This window comes from Barbus barbus, assembly GCF_936440315.1.
Source record: "Barbus barbus genome assembly, chromosome: 34".
Classification (NCBI taxonomy): Eukaryota; Metazoa; Chordata; class Actinopteri; order Cypriniformes; family Cyprinidae; genus Barbus; species Barbus barbus.
The window spans coordinates 28,213,746-28,230,318 of NC_136762.1; the positions used below are offsets into that span (position 1 = coordinate 28,213,746).

The 16,573-nt window shown below is 41.0% G+C and overlaps 1 protein-coding gene across 1 annotated transcript; it reads right to left on the reverse strand.

Annotated features, from left to right (window-relative positions):
- Window positions 1-310: 310 nt before the first annotated feature.
- LOC306854249 (mediator of RNA polymerase II transcription subunit 17-like) lies at window positions 311-16,355 on the reverse strand. Its single transcript, XM_079392105.1, has 13 exons — window positions 15,576-16,355; window positions 10,986-11,240; window positions 10,737-10,900; window positions 7,674-7,893; window positions 7,459-7,595; window positions 7,285-7,366; window positions 6,278-6,430; window positions 5,605-5,735; window positions 5,341-5,525; window positions 4,483-4,620; window positions 1,791-1,908; window positions 881-1,040; window positions 311-755 (listed from the first exon to the last, which is right to left on the reverse strand). Exons 1-13 carry the CDS (start codon window positions 15,799-15,801, stop codon window positions 547-549), a joined length of 2,178 nt encoding a protein of 725 aa, XP_079248231.1. The 5' UTR covers window positions 15,802-16,355; the 3' UTR covers window positions 311-546.
- Window positions 16,356-16,573: the final 218 nt, after the last annotated feature.

Here is a 16,573-nt window from a genome sequence, read left to right on the forward strand (position 1 = left end):
TTAAGTCTCTGGGGTATATCTGTAGCAATAGTCAACAATACATTGTATGGATCAAAATTATACATTTCTCTTTTATGACAAAAATCATTAGGATATTAAGATCATGTTCCATGAAGATATTTTGTAAATGTCCTACCGTAAATATATCAAAACTTAATTTTTGATTAGTAATATGCATTGCTAAGAACTTCATTTGAACAACTTTAAAGGAGATTTTCTCAATATTTAGATTTTTTTGCTCCCTCAGATTCCAGATTTTCTAATAGTTGTATCTCAGACAAATATTGTCCTATCATAACAAACCATACATCAATGGAAAGATTATTTCATATGCTTCATAAATCTCAATTTCAAAAAATGTACCCTTATGACTGGTGCTCCAGGGTCACATATGTGCTTTCACAACAAAGGAAGAATGCATAGCTGGAAGTACAAATGTTTTATTTCTAACAAGTGTTTTGGTCATCGTTGGCCTTTTCTTAGAAAAATGACAGCATGAGCAAATGGTAAAGAGATGCATCAAATCAATGTGAGACCACGACGGCTCTAGGGACACGGGGTCAGGGCAGCCATCAGCAGCTCCATTTTGTAAACAAAGTTTCTTCCTTCCATTCGGCCCCAGTGCACCTCCTTGTAAGGACCTCTCAGGTGCGTCCATTTGCCGTCCTGCACCACATCGCTCTTGGGCAGCTCTTTGGCTTGAATGCGCGGGAACTGAACCAGCACCTTGCAGCCGCTCTCTGGACCGTTGCGCACTGCAGACAGACAGACACCAGCTCTATGTACTGTCCTTTAGGCTCATCATGCATTACTGTTTATGGATCTCCATGACCTGCCGTGAGGTCAGATCACCGCTGTAATAATGCGTGTTTAGACTCACCGGAGATTGCGTATTCTCCGTTAGAAGACGCGACCGTGATGGCGGAGGCGTTCCCGATGCTCTCGATGGGACCGTGGCCCACGTGATTACCGAAACTCAACACGTGCCAGCCCATGACTTTAGCCAGCTGCTGCACAGCGTGAACCTGATGCTGCGACATCTGCACACACACACACACACACACACACCATCATGACAGCCAGAGATCAGACAAAAATGAAGATTTGCTTGAAACATGCTCATCCTCAGGTCATCTGAGATCTGCTTTTTCATCAGGTTTGTATAAATGTGTCTCTGCATCAGTGTCTCAGCAATGGTGATAAAAACACCACAATAATCCACATCACTCCAGTCCATCAGTTAACATCTGGAGAAGACAAAAGCTGAAACAAATACATCAAGACATTTTTAACTAAAATCATAATCTATAATAATGCTTCCTCCAGTGAAAAAGTCCAACTTCTGTTGTCTCTCACATCAAAATCTAGCCACATATTAGTTTAGAGCTGTTTTGTCTTGTAAACGCTGCTTGATCTGCAGATTTCTCTCCTGATTCAGACCAGACCACGTTTTCACTGGAGGAAGAGTTATTATGGATTATGGACTCGTGTTTTAGTTAAAAACATCTTAATGCTGGATTAGTTTCATCTTTTGTCTTCTCCAGATGTTAACTGATGGACTGGAGTGGTGTGGATTATTGTGATGTTTTTATCAGCTGTTTGGACTCTCATTCTGACGGCACCCATTCACTGCAGAGCATCCATTGCTGAGACACTGATGCAGAGACACATTTCTACAATCCTGATGAAGAAACACACTCATCCTGATCTCAGATGACCTGAGGGTGAGCAGGTTTCCATCAGATTGACGTGTGTGTGTGAATATCTGGTGGAGTGATCTCTCTGTGCACCTGAGAGAGCAGGAAGTCCTGCAGCTCCTGCTCCTGGTGTGAGAGCGTGATGACGCGTCCGTCTCGATGCACAACCCTGATCTGCTCCACACTGATGTTCAGCTGCAGCTGGATCGACCTGAGCAGGACATTTGAGACAGAATCTGTGTTAACGGTGAGTTGGGTAATTAACCCTCAAGGCCTTTTCACACTGAACGTGAACATTCGGCGTGATGATACCTTTGGATCAAAACAGGGCCATTCACACCAGGCGCGATCATTCGCAGCATGAAAAAGTGAGGATTCTGTTTCATTTAGATTACATTTAGCAGACGCTTTTATCCAAAGCAACTTACAAATGAGGACAATAGAAGCAATCAAAATCAACAAAAGAGCAACAACATGCAAGTGCTATAACAAGTCTCAGTTAACCTATCAGTACACGTAGCAAGGATTTTTTATTTTATGAAAGAAAACAAGTAAAATTGAATAGAAGAAAAAAAAAGAAAGCTAGTGTAGGAGGGTCAGATAACAGACAGACTAGAATAGAGAGTGCTAGAATTAGAGGGTCAAATAAAGATGGAAGAGATGTGTTTTTAGCTGTTTTGGCTTTAGCTTGAAGATGGCTAAGGACTCAGCTGCTGGAATTGAGTTGGGCAGGAGGGAAGAGTTCATGTAAAAGTCCGTGAAAGTGATTTTGTGCCTCTTTGGGATGAACAATTATGCGTCGTTCACTTGCAGAACGCAAGCTTCTAGAGGCACATAAGTCTGAAGTAATGAATTTAGGTAAAGGGGTGCAGAGCCAGTGGTGGTTTTGTAGGCAAACATTAATGCCTTGAATTTAATGTGAGCAGCTATTGGTAGCCAGTGCAAATTGATGAACAGAGGCGTGACATGTATTCTTTTTGGCTCATTAAAAATTAATCTGCTGCCGCATTCTGGATTAATTGTAGAGGTTTAATAGAATTGGCTGGAAGACCTGCCAAGAGAGCATTGCAATAGTCCAGCCTCGACAGAACAAGAGCTTGAACAAGGAGTTGTGTTGCATGTTCCGAGAGAAACAGCCTGATCTTCTTGATGTTGAATAAAGCAAATCTGCAGGACCGGGCAGTTCTAGCAATGTGTTCTGAGAAAGTCAGCTTATCATCAATCACAACTCCAAGGTTTCTGGCTGTTTTTGAAGGAGTTATGGTAGATGAGCCTAACTGGAAGGTGAGATTGTGATGAAGCGATGGGTTAGCTGAAACTACAAGCAGTTCTGTCTTAGCTAGGTTGAGTTGAAGGTCATGGTCCATCATCCAGCAAGAAATGTCTGTTAGACACGCTGAGATGTGAGTAGCTATCGTCGGATCATCAGGATGGAGTGAGAGGTAGAGTTGAGTGTCATCAGCATAGCAGTGATATGAAAAGCCATGTTTCTGAATGACAGAACCTGATACCATGTAGACAGAGAAGAGAAGTGGTCCAAGAACTGAGCCCTGAGGCACCCCAGTAGCTAGATGTTGCGACTTGGATACCTCACCTCTGCAAGATACCTTGAGGCACCTATCAGAGAGGTAAGACTCAAACCACTGGAGTGCGGTTCCTGAGATGCCCTTTGCCAATAGGGTTGACAAGAGGATCTGATGGTTGACCGTATCAAAAGCAGTGGACAGATCCAGCAACATAAGTAATGAAGATTTGGAATCCGCTCTTGCAAATCTTAGGGCTTCAACAACTAAGAGGAAGGCAGTCTCGGTTGAATGTCCACTTCTGAGACCAGACTGGTTGCTGTCCAGGAGGTTGTTCTGTGTGAGAAAGGCAGAGACTTGGTTGAACACAACTCGTTCAAGTGTTTTTGTTTTTATCCTGTGTGTCGATTTTTTCCCAGTCGCTCCACGATGAAACGGGCCGTCCAATCAGATTTGAGCCAAGATCATGTGCCTGGAGCAGTTGCTGTTGCACAAAAGGGTGAGTGGTGGCGCTGTTTCCAAAACCAGTGTAAACAAACACAGAAGAAGAGTATTCTGAGAGAGAAGAGGATGCGTTCTTGTTATCATTGGTATCCGAGTACAGATTTATTCTCACTTGTTCTTTACACAATATAATTTCTATTAATTCTTCACTGGATTGATCTGAAGAGCACTGTCCGTTTTCTTCCACGAGCGTGAGTGTTTATGAGTCAGAGCGTGTTCACTCTAGATCTGTCAATCATGGGATCATATCTCCTGCCTTTACAAATTAAAAAATGAGAAACATTTTTCTTTACATGAAATATGAAAGCAAATAGACATGATTATGACGATATATTTTCTGTATGTGTATGCAGCTCATGATATTTTTATAACAATAAAGGATGTTTATGATAAATGATAAGCTGTGTCATGTTCAATCCATTATAAAACATAAAGAGTGCTTGTCTGCCTATTATAGAATCAAAATCCAATTTAGATCTCAATCGGAAGTTATTACAAGCACTGGAAGATGATTTAAAGTGGGTTTTAAGAAAAATACATTGCTTGTCGGCGCCAGCTAGCGTGCAGGTGTGAATTGGCAGAAGGTGATCAATGGGTTCGCACTCGATGTGAAAGCACTGTTCGTTGCGATTTGCCTCGCTTTCTAGCATCGCGCTCAGTGTGAAGCGGCCTTTATGCAGAACTGTGTGATGTTTCATGTGTGAGGCCTGTACACTCAGTAACTGCTGCTGGTGTGTGTTTCTGTTATTAGGTCATACTTGCAGATCTGCTCGTATCCCTGCGAGGTGATGAGCACTTTGACGCTGGACTCATACACATCGTTGATGTTGGACCAGTGAGCCTGGATCTGAGGGTCCTCGATACGACTGGCCAGACTGTCAATGGTTCGCGCCGTCCTGAAAGAAAGAGACTTTATTCACCTTTGGTCAATATACTGCAATCACTGATCAGTGAAAATGACTAAAAACACACACACACACACACACACACACGTATATGTGTGTGTCTGTATGTATGTATGTATATATATATATATATATACATATATAACTATATGTATATATAACTATACATTACTATTCTGTCAGCACTACATCTTTAAGTGTCACTTTTTTGTTTTTCAAACTGCAGTGCAAAGATGGATTGTGTCGACGCTGATTTCATCTGACTTTGTGTCTTATTATTCTAATTGAATTTACTGATTAAATGTAAGAATTTGAAATAAAAGATGATGCATACATCTAAGGTTGAAAAAAAAAACCACCTTTATAAAAGTTAAAAAGCCCCTGAAAATCATTTTAAGCTTTGTGAGTGTCAGTTAATTATGAGAAGTCTAAATCAACAAAAACACACACACAGCAAAATACTGTTCAATTATGGCTATTGACAAAAATCATAAAACACAAATATATCTGTTTTTCACACCCCTACTTTATTTGTACTTTGCTGAAACAAGCCTGTCTAACACTCATTTCTTTACTCAGTTTCCCAGTTCAGATGCAGCCTTCCATAACTACACTTATTACTAGATCATCTTTACTACTTTAAGTGGAGAGATCTCGAGCAGACAAACACAGAGATGTACAATGACTCTCTGAATTGTGTGAGATGCTCACCTGCTCCTCAGGAAGATGTGTTTGGCCTGTTTGATGATCTTCTCCAGGAGTCCCTCGCTCTGCTGCAGGGAGCTGATCTCTGCTTTGTCGTAGGCCATGGGTCCCGCCAGCCGCAAGCGCTTGTGTCCGAACGGAGCGCTGGCAGGATGGGGCATCACCACCGAGCTCAGCGTCTGTTTGTGGAACTACACACACACACACACACACACACAGATGAGGAGGAGGAGGAGCAGGAGGAAGAGCGCTCCGGGGACGGGCCTGTACCTCTCGTATCAGCTGGTGGAGGTTGTGCTCTAACACATACAGATGGTCGTCTGGCTTGCTCTTGTCTGGAGACGCTCTCTGGCTTTTCTTCTCTCCAGTGGAGTGACAGAGAGAGATGGACAGCTGCAGACCTGAACACACACACACACAGAGTTACACTAATAATAATAATAACAGATGATCTTTAAGAGTCACAAATCATGACTGAAGGTGATGAGAACATGTTAATATGACTATAGGTCTTAAAATATGTAATTATAATATAAATTTTGTCTTTATGGAGCGTTAATACTTTAACACTTTATAAGACAACTTAATTTCATAACATTAGTTCAACTAACAACGAAAAATATATTTAAGGCATTTATATAATCTTAGTTAATTTCAACATTTACTAATGCATTATTAAACTGAGCTAACATGAAGTCAAAATGAATATCAAAGATGAACAAATACAGATGTATTGCTGATTGTTAGTTAATGCATTAACCAGCTTTAACTAATGCAACCTTATTGCCAAGTGTTTCCGTTAATACTAATTACTCACACAATGCATTAATACTTGACTTTAATGAACAGAATTGCAGTGATCATATGACAAGTGTGTGCATTGCTAGTGGCTTTGTGTAAAAGCGTCTGCTGAATGAATGAATGAATGAATGAATGTAAATACCAGGAAAGGGCTGTGAGATGATCTGGTTCTTGACGACGATGTGAGGAATCTGTGATTTGATCTGAACAGCTTCACGTGAGAGCTGAGCAAAGATCTCCTTACACAGCAGCACATTCTGAGCCGCTTCCAGCTTTAAATGCCACATCTGAGAAGCTGAGAGAGGAACACAGACCATGAGACAGAAAACCATCCACATTCAAGAGGAATGGGGGTCTAATGCTCTTTCATGCATGCAGTTATTTACACCGTTAAAGAGTTGTATTCTCTTGCTAAACATGGCCAAACTTTCTAAAAACGATTTGGATGAGTATTTCTGTGTCAAATACACTCCTTCCGTTTTCGTACAAGTTTCGGAAAGTTTAAGACGGTAAGTGAAACGCATCAAATGTCTGTGTTTTGTTGGCGATCGGTGCTCAAGTGCTCATCACTCTTTAACTCCGCCCACGACACGCCTCCAGGAGCTCGGCTCGTAAATCAGAAAGCTTTCTTTCTTTTTCTCTTTGAAGATACGAAGGACGCAGTACTAACTCTATAGGTACTCAAGATTAACATGAGATTGGGTGAAACTGTGTGTGTTATGCCCCCTTTAATAATTATTTAAAAGGAGCATTAAAGTCCTTTTCATATTCATAGTCATCCATATTCTATATATGGGTCAAATCTACTCCAAAGCCTAATATTTGTAATATCTAACCCTGGAGGGTGATGAGTAGCACAGGTATATTTGTAGCATATACTTCTTCTTACTGATTCCTACCGTAAATATATCAAAACTTCATTTTTGATTAGTAATATGCATTGCTAAGAACTTAATTTGGACAACTTTAAAGGAGATTTTCTCAAAATTTGGATTTTTTTGCACCCTCAGATTCCAGATTTGACTCTTATGACTGGTTTTGTGGTCCAGGGTCACATATGCCTGTATTTTCTGCCATTAGTCTTATATCTACAAAGGTAAGTATTGTTTGAAAGCAGCATTTCTCATCAGTCCCTCTAGCTGGCTTTACCGGGTTTGGCTTTAGGCTGTCTTCTGAAGAGATTGACTGTGCCGAGGTCTCCGATATCAGCAGACTGCTTCTGAATGGACACCTGGAGAAACACACACATACACACGGTTCATCTGGTGAAAAACAGCACGTGATGCCTGTGCTGACAGGAGCTCAACTATAACCGAGTGCTACCTTAATATACGCCGATCCCTCCAGGTCGCTGGGGATCTGCACGCTGAGCGGACAGTAATCATCAGGGACTTTCTTATCCAGGTCGAGGTCTGTGTTCTTGATGACCTCAAACGTGCCGTGATGGGGGAACAGAGACCCTGCAGAGCACCAAACACACATGAACACTTGAGTACTGTAGCGTCAGACATCGGCGCGCGAGAGAGTCGCTGCATTACCGGCGCTGCGGTAGCTCAGATCCCCCAGGATCTTGTCCCCGAGCTTGCGCAGCTTCCACTGTGAGCGTAGACGCAGCAGCTCTGAGTTGAAGTCCCGCTGTCTGCGCTGCTCCTGGTTCTCAGCCAGAGACTTGTTGAGCTTCTCTGCTCCTTTCAGCAGCAGCTGGGCCGCCGTGGCCAGAGACTTCTTCTTACTGATCAGCTGGAACACCTGCGGGGTCTGAACACTAGCGCTGTCAAAACGGCTGGAAAACTACATTCAAATTTTGTACTTAAACATGATCAATATTCGAATTACATTCAAATTTGAAAGGCATAATTTCAGTTGGGGGGGCTTTTGTCTTCTCTCCTGAGGTCACAAGAGGCCGCATCGAGCAAAATATTACTAATGCACGTTTCTTCAAACAATAAAATAACACGACTATCTTTGAAAAAAGTGCATAATGTTTAAAATAATGTTTATAAACCATATATAATTAAGTTGCTTAAACATTAGAAACAAAACAGCATTATGCATGTATGTATAGTTTAATACAAATGCAACATTTTTGCATTCGAATGTGGATTTTTATTTTAAATTCGACGAATATTTTAAATTCTATTTTTTTTGACAGTCCTACTAAACACAGCAGACGTGTCACGAGTAGCGCTGAGCCATATACATCGTCTGCCATAACATCCTAATTGTTCTTTTAACAATGTGGCATTTTACGTTATTGAGTATATATAATATTTGAATTTTCATTTGAATACAAGAATTCATTTGATATGGGGGCAGAAAATGTATATGTTTATATCATTTCATATAGTTAATATCACATGAAGAGTGCCGTTTTTTCCTTCAAAAATAAGCATGATTACAAATGTCATATTTCACAATACACTACACACAGATTTACAGCAGTCTAGATATATTTAAGTATTCATGCAAACATAATCGGTGATATCTTAAGTGAACGTTTGAGGAACTGTTGGGGACAAACATCCGTGTCTTAATACACAGGCCGTCTGTCGCATTAATGTTAATCTAACAATAAAAGAAAAGAGCGAATCACTCGCTGCTTGATTGCACTGCTTTTGTAGCTTTAATAATCAACTTATTTTTAATAAACACACTGAAGTGAATTTTACATTTTACTATTTGTTTTTCTTACTTGAATGCTTACGTTTAGATGTAAAAGGGGAAAACAGTAGGTAATAGGCCTACACTTGTTTCTTTCTTATATTTGTTTATTTTTTCGTTTGTTTATCGGTTCTTATAACAACAAAGATAAAATAAAAAATATCTATATTGTGATTATTAATCTAGTAATGATTATTAAAAAAAGAAGTGGAAGAAAAGATGTAATGTTGCTGGTGATTTTGCTTCGGAACCTTCAGGAAACTTTAAATCAGTTTTTCTCTAAACTGACTGCTGAATCCATCGGCCTCTAACAGGTGGAGCTCAGACATTTTCATCCACAAATCAACAAATCTTTTTGAAGGTCTTTAAATAGAGAATGTAAAAATTGTGCTTTTTTTTTTTTATTTGGTCATTGTGAATTATTTTCATGGTACAGGTCACGTACTATACCCCCCCATCTGTTAAAACATAACTGTGGCTTATCACACCTGAGTTCAGTTTCTCTAGCCACACTCAGGCCTGATTACTGCCACACCTGTTCACAATCAAGAAATCACTTCAATAGGACCTGCCTGACAAAGTGAAGTAGACCAAAAGATCCTCAAAAGCTACACATCATGTTAAGATCCAAAGAAATTCAGGAACTAATGACAAAGTAATTGAGATCTATCGGTCTGGAAAAGGTTATAAAGCCATTTCTAAAGCTTTGGGACTCCAGCGAACCACAGTGAGAGCCATTATCCACAAATGGAGAAAACATGGAACAGTGGTGAACCTTCCCAGGAGTGGCCGGCCAACCAAAATTACCCCAAGAGCACAGCGACGACTCATCCAAGAGGTCACAAAAGACCCCACAACAACATCTAAAGAACTGCAGGCCTCACTTGCCTCAGTTAAGGTCAGTGTTCATGACTCCACCATAAGAAAGAGACTGGGCAAAAATGGCCTGCATGGCAGAGCTCCAAGACGAAAACCGCTGCTGAGAAAAAAGAACATAAAGGCTCGTCTCAGTTTTGCCAGAAAACATCTTGATTATCCCCAAGACTTTTGGGAAAATACTCTGTGGCCTGACGAGGCAAAAGTTGAACTTTTTGGAAGGTCTGTGTCCCATTACATCTGGCGTAAAAGTAACACAGCATTTCAGAAAAAGAACATTATACCAACAGTAAAATATGGTGGTGGTAGTGTGATGGTCTGGGGCTGTTTTGCTGCTTCAGGACCTGGAAGACTTGCTGTGATAAATGAACCATGAATTCAGCTGTCTACCAAAAAATCCTGAAGGACAATGTCCGGCCATCTGTTCGTGATCTCAAGCTGAAGCGAACTTGGGTTCTGCAGCAGGACAATGATCCAAAACACACCAACAAATCCACCTCTGAATGGCTGAAGAAAAACAAAATGAAGACTTTGGAGTGGCCTAGTCAAAGTCCTGACCTGAATCCTATTGAGATGCTGTGGCATGACCTTAAAAAGACGATTCATGCTCGAAAACCCTCCAATGTGGCTGAATTACAACAATTCTACCAAGATGAGTGGGCCAGAACTCCTCCACAGCGCTGTAACAGACTGATTGCAAGTTATCACAAACGCTTGATTGCAGTTGTTGCTGCTAAGGGTGGCCCAACCAGTTATTAGGTTTAGGGGGCAAGCACTTTTTCACACAGGGCCATGTGGGTTTGGATTTTGTTCCCTTCATAATAATAAACTTCATTTAAAAACTGCATGTTGTGTTTACTTGTGTTATCTTTGATTAATATTTAAATTTGTTTGATGATCTGAAGCATTAAAGTGTGACAAACATGCAAAAAAGGGGGCCAATACTTTTTCACACCACTGTAGTCTAATTATGGTTTCGAAAAATCCCAGAAAATATCAAGATATAATTTTTTGTCAATAAGCCACACCCTTAGTCACGAGGAGACGGAGCGCCTTTGCCGTACCTTGGTCAAGCTGGGGTCCTGGGACACGGGGTCGAGCGCCATGTACTTCTTCTCCTTGAGCACGCTGAGCACGTCGTGCAGCACACACATCTCCGTCAGAGAGCTGCGCAGGTTATTACGCACCGAGTCCCACGGCCACAGCGACGGCTGGAACTTCACCGCACCTGTCAGCAGAGAGCAGTGCTTGAGCCACGAGCAGAGCTGCAGCCACGCAGTAAAACACACACACACACACACACACACACACACCCTCGTCCTCCTCCGGCTCCGGCTTGCTCCATGGCTCCCGGCTCTCCCGCTCCGGCCCGTCCTGCTCCGAGTCCGAGCTCTGGTCGAAGTCGATCCGCTGCGCCAGCTTGGCCAGGTTCTGAGACATGGAGAGCGGAGGCACGTACGTCTCCAGACCGTCCAGAGACACCTCCTGCACCTGACGCTCACACTGAGACTCGATGCTGACGCGCACCGCCGGACCCCCGGACATCATGCTGACTGAGATATCACACACTGAGACACACACACACACAGAGAGAGAGAGAGAGAGAGAGAGAGAGAGAGAGAGAGAGAGAGAGAGAGAGAGAGAGCACACACACGCACACACACAGAGAGAGAGAGAGAGAGAGAGAGAGAGAGCACACACACACAGAGAGAGCACACACACGCCCCGAGATCCCACACACAGAGAGAGAGAGAGAGAGAGAGAGCACACACACGCCCCGAGATCCCACACACAGAGAGAGAGAGAGAGAGAGAGAGCACACACACGCCCCGAGATCCCACACACAGAGAGAGAGAGAGAGAGAGAGAGAGAGAGAGAGAGCACACACACGCACACACACACACACAGACAGAGAGAGAGCACACACACACGCACGCGCACACACACACACACAGAGAGAGAGCACACACGCACACACAGAGAGAGAGAGAGAGAGAGAGAGAGAGACAGAGAGAGAGCACACACACACGCACGCGCACACACACACACACACACAGAGAGAGAGAGAGAGAGAGCACACACACACACACACAGAGAGAGAGAGAAATCTATAATTGAACCAATTGTTTTATATGGCAGTGAAGTGTGGGGTCCTTCTATAAAATTTGACTTCTTAAATTGGGAAAAACACCCGATCGAAACTCTACATCTAGATTTCTGTAAAAGAATACTCAAAGTCCAAAGAAAAACTCCAAACAACGGATGCAGAGCAGAATTAGGCCAATACCCTCTGCTTCTAAACATCCAAAAAAGAGCCCTGAAATTCTGGAAACACCTAAAAACAAGCGACCCCAACACATACCATTACAAAGCCCTAAAACAGCAAGAGCTGAGCGTAAGTAAGAGTCCCCCATCATGTGCACCTTCTACAGAGGCACCATCGAGAGCATTCTTCAGTCTGCTGCCATCAGGGAGGAGACTGCGGAGTCTCCAGGCGAGGACCAGCAGACTGAAGGACAGCTTCATACATCAGGCTGTCAGGAAGCTGAACTCCCTCCCGTCCTTGCCCCCCCTCCCCTCTTTCACCCCCATTTAACACAGCAACACACTAGGAACTCTGACTCTGTGACACCCCCCCCCACCGACCAACAAACTGTGACCGGCACCTGTCACTTGTGCAGCATTGGCTGATCACTACCCATCCAACATTGACCGCAAATTACCTCTTCGGATAGTCTGACAAAAACTATCCGAACTTGTCACTTTAACAGACTGATAAGCTCTTCTTGCACTACACTCATAACAAAACAAAACAAATCTGCACAGTTTTGTTTTTGTACATTCAACTGGTTTGCACTCCATCTATTCTGCCATGTGCCTTATGCACTTTATCTATCTCTCTTGTTTTTATTTTCTACAATGTCCTCAGACTGATAAGCTCTTTTGCACTACAAATATATCTACACAGTGTTGTTTATTTAACTGGTTTTGCACTCTATCTGCCATGCGCCTTATGCCACTTTATCGATCTAATTCTTATTTTTTTCTACAATATCCTCATTTGTATAATTGTATAGTTGTATGTACATATGTTTAAACTGTATTTATCTGTATCTGAACGTGTTTGATGTTAACTGTATGCACCAAGGGTCTGAGAGTAATGCAATTTCAATTCTCTGTATGTATGTGCTGTACATGTGGAAGAAGTGACAATAAAGCTGACTTGACTTGACTTAACACACTATTAGCATTTTTTTTTTTTTTGCTATATCTTAGCCATGTGTTTATATAATAATGCCTTTATTTAGTTTCATTATTACTAAATGTTCAGAAATTCTAAATCATTTTTTATGTTGTTTTAATGCTTTGGCAATACAGAATGTATGTTTTTGTCATGCCAATAAAGCTTTCTGAATTGAATTGAACTGAGAGAGAGAGAGAAGTGAGTGTAGGTTACTTCCCTGACATCTGGAATCAAGGCTTGATTACACCGATCTTTAAAAACGGAGATCAATGTGATCCTAACAACTACAGAGACATCTATGTGAGCAGCAACCTGGGAAAGGTATTGTGTAGCATAATAAACGCTCGACTATTAGACTTCATCATCACACACAATGTACTGAGCAGAAGTCATCTGATCACATCTATACATTACATACTCTAACTGAAACACATGTTAACCAAGATAAAGGTCAAATATATGCATGCTTTATTGACTTCAAAAAAGCTTTTGACTCAATTTGGCACCAAGGACTATTTTACAAAATGATTGAAAGTGGCATAGGAGGTAAAACCCATGACCTTATCAATCAATGACCTGGCGCTCAGTCTGGAGCGATCTGCAGCCCTGGCCTCGCTCTACACAACTCACAGATCAGATGATCTGGTTCTGCGGTCTGCTGCTCAACATGGTTTACAGCAGAACCTGGACCTGCTAGAGCAATACTGCCACAGCTGGGCCCTGACAGTCAACCTGAAGAAACCAGAACTATTAGATTTCAGAAAAGATCCAGATCCCAGGGAACACAACACACATTTACATTAGGCACTAACCAGATAACACACACATCACACTACAACTACCTGGGTTTGACAATCACTTCCACAGGAGACTTTAACCATGCTGTGACAGAACTGAGAGATCAAGCATGCAGGGCCTTCTATGCCATACAACCACTATGTCCTATAGAAATCCCTATTAGAATCTGGCTGAAAATATTAGACTCAGTAATTGAGCCCATTGCCCTCTATGGCAGTGAGGTGTGGGGTCCACTGACAAATCAAGACCTCACCAAATGGGAAAAACATCCAATTGGCAGAATTAGGCAAATATCCTCTAATCATAAAGATACAAAACAGAGCAATTCAATTCTGTAAACATCCCAATCATATCATTATAAAGCCCTGCAATACCAAGAGATGAGCAAAGCAAGCATCCCCTTCCCTCAGCTGATCCAGAGCTTCAGTCCTGATGCTTCACTAACATCTACTGATGCTCTGAATCACAACATCAGAATCAATCAGATTACTGCACAAATCAAACAGAGTTACATCACTCACTGGAAAACCCAAACACAACAACGGAGTAGAATACAATGCTATTCGGCCCTAAAGAGAGAGTACAGTATGGCAGAGTATCCTAAAGAGAGAGTACAGTATGGCACAGTATCCTAAAGAGAGAGTACAGTATGGCACAGTATCCTAAAGAGAGAGTACAGTATGGCACAGTATCCTAAAGAGAGAGTACAGTATGGCAGAGTATCCTAAAGAGAGAGTACAGTATGGCACAGTATCCTAAAGAGAGAGTACAGTATGGCACAGTATCCTAAAGAGAGAGTACAGTATGGCAGAGTATCTGTACACAGTGTGAGAAGCACATTGAGCAGATACAGACTCAGCGGACACAAGCTGATGATAGAGACCCCGGAGCAGAGATTGTGTTCACACTGTGATCTGAATCAGACGGAAACAGAACTGCACTTCCTAACAGAATGCTCCTAATACACAGATATACGGACAGTGTTCTCTGATCAAATACAGCAGATCCATCCCACATTTAAACCTCTTTCAAACCAGGAGAAACTACCCTATCTGTTAGGAGAACACAAGAACTGCTGTGTGTTTGTCTGCCTGTCACCATAGAAGAGAAAACACTCCATCTGCCCTGATCTGATGTTTCCAGCACATCTACATTATATTCAACCATATTACTCTATTATATTACTCTATTATATTACTCTATTATATTAAACCATATTACTCTATTATATTACTCTATTATATTAAACCATATTACTGCACATTCTGTAAATCTGTCTAATCCCTCATCTTATTTTATCTTGTATTTCTAGTTTATATACTTACATTAGTAACTCATTTTGTACTACATGCTAAATACTTTTATACATTATTATTATTCTTTCTGTTAACACATATATGCACTATTTGTCAGCAGCCCAGCTGCAATTGCTTTGGCAAAACAAATGTATAGTTTGTCATGCCAATAAAACACACTTGAGTTGAGTTGAGTTGAGAGAGCTCCTGTTATTAAAGAAGGTCTTTATCATTTACAATAACTCTCTGTATTCTGTTCATCTGTTTTTATTAATTGTGGTAAGTTGGACATGTGTGTTTATTTTATTTTTATCGATCTGTTTGTATAATATACTTATTATTGCTTTGGCAACATTATTGTGTTGCTTTCCAGAAAACTAGAGTTCATATTTTAATTTCATGTTGATTTAAGGATGTTTCGATCTATTAATTCCTGCAGTGCATGCATCTAAGACCGGGACTTCAAGAGTTTGATTTAAGCATCAGTTTTAAGAGAGATTTAAGATGTTAAACCTGCTGTACAGACGAGGACATGCCACAGGATACATATGCTGACACATACTTACATCTACGAAGTGACTCGCTTTTCTTTCTTTGTTGTTGTTGTTCTGAAGCTACGTGATTCTTTGCCGTACTGCTGCGCGAACGAGAGCTGCGGCTCAAATCTCGCGAGGCTTGGCAGGGGTCAAAGTTGAAACGAGCTTTACGGGAAAAAAAACAATACAGCATTATACCGATTAATAAATAAAGTACTAATGCATTATTAAAATCACAAGTTGTGTTTGTTAACATTAGTTAATTCATTGTGAACTAACATGAACAAACAATGAACAACTGTATTTGAATTAATTAACATTACAAAGATGAATAAACAGTGTAATAAATGCATTATTCATGGTTCGTTCATGTTAATTAATACATTAACTAATGTTAACTAATCAACATTATTGTAAAGTGTTTCCGGATTGTTTTAATGTTTCTGAAAGAAGTCTCTGAAACCGTTCAAAATAAGAGTTTTCTGTTCTAATATATGATTTATTACTGTGCTGAAATTCTTTGTCACATTATAAATGTCTTTACTGTCACTGCTGATCAATTTAATGCATCATTGATCAATAAAATCATAATAAAATCTTAGTGACCCCAAACTTTATGTCACATTCAAGAGTTTCAAGAAATGAGTCTTTCTTCAATTACGTTCCTCTCTCAAAGCGTATGGCGTTCCTCGGTCTTCTCCCGTTTCCTCTCATCCTATGCGGGACTGGACCATCTGCTGGTCGGCCATCTGCTTCCTTAATATATAATAAGATTCTTATAAACCTCCTTCTATTAAAACTATTAGGAATAGGGAATGATCTGACCTTAATGTATCTGTTGACTGGGAGAGGGTGTGGTCTAATCTCAGTTTAACATCTAAAAATCTGGCGCATCGTCTTATTCACTTCAGTCATTCATAGAGCATACATAACTCTTAAAGATTCAAAATGAAACTACAATCAAATTTCAACTGCCATGCATATACTGTATGTAATACTACATCATCAGGTACTTTTCTGCATATGTT